This window comes from Brassica oleracea, chromosome C5 (genome assembly GCF_000695525.1).
Source record: "Brassica oleracea var. oleracea cultivar TO1000 chromosome C5, BOL, whole genome shotgun sequence".
Lineage (NCBI taxonomy): Eukaryota > Viridiplantae > Streptophyta > Magnoliopsida > Brassicales > Brassicaceae > Brassica > Brassica oleracea.
In genome coordinates this window covers 5366533-5372532 of record NC_027752.1, presented here as the reverse complement: position 1 = coordinate 5372532, position 6000 = coordinate 5366533, and the positions used below count along the sequence as shown (strand labels likewise).

At 39.0% G+C, this 6000-nt stretch overlaps 2 protein-coding genes and 1 non-coding gene across 3 annotated transcripts; 1 reads left to right on the top strand and 2 right to left on the bottom strand.

The window, feature by feature from the left end:
- Positions 1–244: 244 nt before the first annotated feature.
- LOC106292668 (bifunctional dTDP-4-dehydrorhamnose 3,5-epimerase/dTDP-4-dehydrorhamnose reductase-like) lies at positions 245–1591 on the top strand. The gene is made up of 2 exons (XM_013728305.1): positions 245–775; positions 925–1591. The coding sequence occupies exons 1-2, from the start codon at positions 260–262 to the stop codon at positions 1378–1380; spliced, it is 972 nt and encodes a 323-aa protein (XP_013583759.1). The 5' UTR covers positions 245–259; the 3' UTR covers positions 1381–1591.
- Positions 1592–3189: 1598 nt separating this feature from the next.
- Positions 3190–3261, bottom strand: TRNAG-UCC. Its single transcript has one exon. It is a non-coding gene; the product is annotated as a tRNA-Gly (tRNA).
- A 1640-nt stretch (positions 3262–4901) lies between these two features.
- Positions 4902–5893, bottom strand: LOC106293014 (dehydration-responsive element-binding protein 1F-like). Its single transcript, XM_013728684.1, has one exon. It carries the CDS (start codon positions 5710–5712, stop codon positions 5089–5091), a length of 624 nt encoding a protein of 207 aa, XP_013584138.1. The 5' UTR covers positions 5713–5893; the 3' UTR covers positions 4902–5088.
- Between the last annotated feature and the right edge of the window lie 107 nt (positions 5894–6000).

Genomic DNA, 6000 nt, shown 5'->3' with positions numbered 1-6000 from the left:
CCCCGCAAATCATGAGTAATTCTATAGAATATATAATACCGTTAGTTAGTTGTCTTTTATTGGGTTAAAATAGTACATAATCGTTCAATTAGGATACTTAATAATACATATATTATATTGTATAAATTCATCTGAAGCCATATGAGGGCGTTCATGTAACAAGTAAAGTAATGGGCTAATTTGTGAATATAAATAATATGGGGGTGGCAAAACTGAAGTTTTGTCCTTAGAAAAATAGGATAAATAACGACTCAAAGAAATGAGAGATCCCAACAGTCTCTTCTTATTCTTCGCCGGCGAAATCTTCAATCAATTCACGACGGAGAGAATGGGAGCGGAAGCAAACGGCTCATCGTCATCTCTCAACTTCCTAATCTACGGCCGTACAGGCTGGATCGGCGGTATTCTCGGCAAGCTCTGCGCAGCTCAGGGAATCCCTTACACTTACGGCTCAGGCCGTCTCGAGGATCGCCGTTCCCTCGTCGCCGATCTTGATTCCGTCAAGCCGAGCCATGTGTTCAACGCCGCGGGAGTCACCGGACGACCGAACGTAGACTGGTGCGAGTCCCACAAGGTGGAGACCATCCGTACGAACGTCGTCGGAACTCTGACTCTAGCCGACGTTTGCAAGGAGAGAGGCCTCGTGCTGATCAACTACGCCACGGGTTGTATATTCGAGTACGACTCGGGTCATCCTCTCGGGTCGGGTCTCGGGTTTAAGGAAGAGGACACCCCTAACTTCACCGGTTCATTCTACTCCAAGACAAAGGCTATGGTCTGAAAGTTCTTTCACTTTACACCGGTTTATTCCGGTTTAATTTAAATGATAATGATAAAAGCATACCGAATCAAAATTAATCTAAACCGGATTAAACCCGATTTTATACGTTGATAGGTCTAATCATGGTTTATTTATGTAAATAGGTTGAGGAACTGCTCAAGAACTATGAGAACGTATGCACGCTCCGTGTAAGGATGCCTATCTCGTCGGATCTCTCAAACCCGAGAAACTTCATCACCAAGATAACTCGGTATGAGAAAGTTGTGGACATCCCAAACTCGATGACGATTCTCGATGAGCTTCTCCCTATCTCACTCGAGATGGCAAAGAGGAACCTAACGGGGATATGGAACTTTACTAATCCGGGGGTGGTGAGCCACAATGAGATACTAGAGATGTACAGAGAGTTTGTTGATCCGAGTTTCACTTGGAAGAACTTCACGTTGGAAGAACAGGCGAAAGTGATTGTAGCTCCGAGGAGTAATAATGAGCTTGATGCCACTAAGTTGAAAACAGAGTTTCCGGAGATGTTGTCTATAAAGGAATCTCTTGTCAAGTTTGTGTTCGAACCAAACAAGAAGACAGAGATCAAAGGTTGATAATGGAATCGGGTCTTGAAACAAGATTCCAACTGAGAAGCTTTTCAAAATCGAATAAATGGGTCTAAATTTTTTTGGAAGGGTTTATAGTGAAAGTTGTTTTTGTGTACTTGTTGATTTATGTTTTGGTTTGTAATCCATCTGTTGTCAATGTGCTCTGTTAATCTGTTATGTTATTCTTAACTCTTTTTTTTCTTGCAAATTTTGTATTGTATTGTTAAACAAAGTCGTCATTGCAAAAAAATTCGGCATCTTAAGTTGCTCGTAATTTCTAATAATGAGAATTAAAATTGATATACGTAAATTCCTCTTTTCCAGATTAATATATATATAGTTATTCGATTGTTGTTTCACTTTTCATTTTTCTATTAGAAAAAGCTGTTAAAAGTTCGCTTTACTTTTTACGTAATCAAAGGCATAACGAGTGAATAGCTAATGATGCTCGTGGAATATATCCTCAACGGCTCCACCATAACAACAGACTGATGATCACAGAGTGATCTTTTTCTCAACATCATGGTCATAATTAGTTCGTATTTCTTTGAATGAAATATCATGGTAAAAGCAAGATTCTCAAGAAAAAATTCAGTATGTTTCTATAGGTTAACATAATGGTAATGAAGAAAAATAAGATCGTGTATTATATAAAAGTACCACCAAAACATGTATGCAGCTACTAGAAACATTGATTAATAAGATCTTGATTCGTTTCATTTGTACGTAGTAACGTTTTCACAAAAACCCTGATCCGATCCAAAACCCTACTTATTGGCGAGTCTCTCTCTCGTGATCTTCACACCCATATACCTGCATGCATATTTTAAGTCACCCAAAAACAATTAGCAGTTAGTGAAAAAAAATGTAAACATAATCGATATAGTATATATATGATAGCAAGAATGATTTGTCTTCACCTGCCAAGCATCATAACCGTGGCTTGAGGATTTGTACCAGGACAATAACCAACTGTCGACATATCAATGACCCTAAGCCAGTATATACCAATAACCTTATAATCCCCATCGACGACTCTACCAACAACACATCCTCCATGGTAATGCCAAATCGTTGTAACCGTATGTTGGCAAAATTCCTCAGCTGATGGAGGCAACGAGGCTCCAGGACCGCTGCGAGGCGGCCTTAGATTGACTGGAGTACTTGCCGTAAGGTTTAGCAAATACTCAAAAGACATATCCGCATACTTGTACCGTGCAAACGCCTTAGATTGCACAACTCTCTCTATGGTTTGGATCCCTCGAACGCATCGTTTTAGGTCGTCCGGGTGTTGGAAATAGTTGAAGGTCACAACCGGGTTATCATTTGGGTTTTTGGTTCGGAGCTCCATATGACCCGTGGATAGTGGGCCCATTACTTTCTCTAAAATGAAGCCTCCTTGAAAAGGTTGGGCTGATGATAACTTCATTGAATTTGACTCTAATAAAGTTGCCGTTGGAGAAAACATTGCATAGTAGTCTCTAGCGGACCACTTCCACCTCCACCACCAAAATTCTCACCACCGGCAGCCTCAACGTATGTTCCTTCGCTGGTAATTCCAACCACCTCGATGAGTGATACTTCGACAGGGACTGGAGAAGGGATGAACACGGCGTTCATAGGGTTGTCGTGCATCCCTTGACCCACATGAGGCTGGTCCATCACCACCGTAATGTTTTGGGCTTGTAATTGAGCTGATGGACCGACACCGCTTAGCATAAGGAGCTGTGAGCTGATGTTTTGGGTTTTGATTTCTTTCGAAAGATTATAGCTAAATTGTGATTAGGTCAAAATAGTTTAAAAGAGGGAAAATACTGCGTCTGCCGGGAGTCGAACCCGGGTCTATTGCTTGGAAGGCAATTATCCTAACCGTTGGACTACAGACGCTGAACGACCTGTTTTTTGATATTTCAGTATTCGTACAAATCACTAACTATTCGTGTGTGTCAGTTTTGATGATTGCATGAACACATTGCCAACCAAAATAAAGGAAGCTAACTAAATTGAAATAATGACAAACCAAACTTTATCTTTGCATTTGTATTAAATGTTAATGTTTCAAATTGAATAACCGAATATTTTTTCCATCTAAACGATAGTCAAAAAGAAAATTTACTTGCTAACATCACAAAGTATACTAAAATATGATATATGATATGAGAAACGAGCCAAGAAATTGAAATTTTAAATACTTCTCTCGTCGTCTGGTTACTAGACCAACGGCCTACTCTATTCATCACTTTTGCCCTGTGCAGCAATTTGGCATGTATTGTGCATGCTCTTGTTCACTTGTTTCTCACTCATTCTCCAACAAACTCTTCTTTAGATACACATATAAATCATTGGTTTTTGGCAACATAATATTAATAACATTTTCAAAATTGCATGTAAGTAAAATGGTTAAACAAAAGAAATTAGACCTCACTGTCTTTGATTCGAGCAAGACCACAACCATCAATCTATTTTTATTGGTAAATTAATCTACAAAACTACATTATTTGATAGTTTAAGCCTTATAAAATTGGTACATAACTGTTTTACAGTAATTTATTTTGGATTCCATCATTTACATTACAAAAAACCATAATTTTATAAATTATTAAATTCCTCGAGAATCTTATTTAGTTTGAGCCTCTATGTTGTGACTTGAGATTTGAAAGATCTATTTTCAAGTGAGATAGCTCAAACTTCATGACACATTGGAGTAAATATTTGTTTTTGTCCACATCAGATAATCAAGGGTTTAAGATTTTTTTTAGACTGTAATAAAAAAATTAATATATTGCTTAGATCAAATTTCAAATTATATACCTTATATCTATTCCCATTGCAAAACGCAATTATGATTGTGGAAGTGATGTATTGACACTTTTGGTTTTCTGGATCTCAATTTAGATGGTAACATTTGGATCAGTAGTCTACGTAGACGATTTCATCCTAGCGATTGTCAAGCTGGTAATTGTAACTCTGGTTAAAACCAAAGATGATCTCATGATCAATTTAGAATTTTTTTCTGAGAGAAGAAGTAACTAGTTGGAAGACAACGTCTCTTAGGATTTTTTTTTTCTGTAATTGAAGGTGATGGTGATTTTAAATTTTGCATCTTATGACTTCAGATGTTTTACCACAATGCTAAGTTACTTTATGGTGGAAGTCTTGATAAGAAATTGAGAAATCAGACTTTACATCAAATATTATTTTAGGAAATTGATATCCATAATTTTCGGTATTAGATAATTTATTAACTCTAAACTTAGTACATTTAAAAATTGTAATTTCACCGGAAAGCTTATTAATTTTGTATTGTTGTGGTAAAGTGTCTATTATATACACTATTTTTTCTTGCCCAAAAAATGCAATGACCTTTTAAAAATATCATACAATCTCTTTAGTGGTAGTCGAGATAAAGATATATTTCGAAGTTAAAATGTTATGAATCGATGGTCAATCTCTAATTAGGCCGTCGAGTTTAAGCATCTCAATAAAGTTTCGGCTTAATCGCTAATTGGGCTTACACTTTGTACATGGATTCATAAAGCCCATCCATTTTTATAAAACCTTATAAAGAACAATACAATCCGTCAAGGAACCTTCTAAGTCAGACAGAGGATCTAATACTAGGAAAATCTTACAATTCATTTCACACACTATTGGTCTATCGCACATGTACACACTGACACACAAATACGGTAAATATATGCGTATACGTCCCGCTTAATAGTTGTAACTCCACAGTGACATATCTTGGTAAGACATGTCTTCTTCCATGTAAGTATTAGAAGTCATGCCTTCCATGTACGATCTCGGCGGCGACATTAACGGCTCCGTCGCGAGTCTCATCATCGTCGTGGAAACCTCTTCTTCTTCTTGTTCCACATACCCATGCAAATTCCTCTCCTCCGATCCCGAACCAGAACCAGAACCAAAAGCCAAGTCCACCTCATCCCCGTAAGAGGGCAAAACCGTAATTCCGCTCTCGTATTCCGTCGGCCTGAACATCTCCGCAGCTTCCGCCGCGACTCTCCTGATGACATCGGGATCGGTTGATTCCGGTACCGGAAGCCGCCAGGCAGAGTCGGCGAAATTCAAACACGCGGATCTCCCGCGCAGAGCATAAGCCGCCACGTCGTGTGCACGCGCTGCCATCTCCGCCGTGGGATAAGTCCCGAGCCAAATGCGGCGCTGGTGGATCGGCTCTCGGACTTCGCAGACCCATTTGTCGCCGTTCCTCCGCCGTATTCCTCTGTAAACTGGGTGACGTGTCTCCTTGAACACTCTCCGTCCCGCACGCCTCTTCGGCGTCATCTCCGCCAGCATAATCTCATCGTTGTTATCCATTAGAAAAAGAAAAAAAATACTGTTACAATTCGAACTATCTCACTGGATACTCTAAGAACAGATGTAAGTTCGATTCTTGTAAGGATAAGGTACAAAGGGATTAAATTTTGTTCGAATAAAAAGTCTTTTTTTGTTTGTTTTTTTGTTTTGGTCTAAGTTGTGCTCTGTTTTGTTTTTCGGTTGGGAGTTATGAAGCAGAGAAGTGAAGGGAGGAGATATATAGGCTACGGTGATGGGACCCACATAGTGCGATTTCTACGCGCGTAACACACCGTTATTAGCTGTTAG

What these genes read in the sequence shown, in the direction of transcription:
- LOC106292668 (XM_013728305.1), top strand. Translation starts at nt 260, where the DNA reads ATGAGAGATCCCAACAGTCTCTTCTTATTCTTCGCCGGCGAAATCTTC. An exon ending in ACTCCAAGACAAAGGCTATG is followed by an intron (nt 776 to 924) that starts GTCTGAAAGTTC and finishes TTATGTAAATAG; the next exon opens with GTTGAGGAACTGCTCAAGAA.
- LOC106293014 (XM_013728684.1), bottom strand. Translation starts at nt 5,712, where the DNA reads ATGGATAACAACGATGAGATTATGCTGGCGGAGATGACGCCGAAGAGG.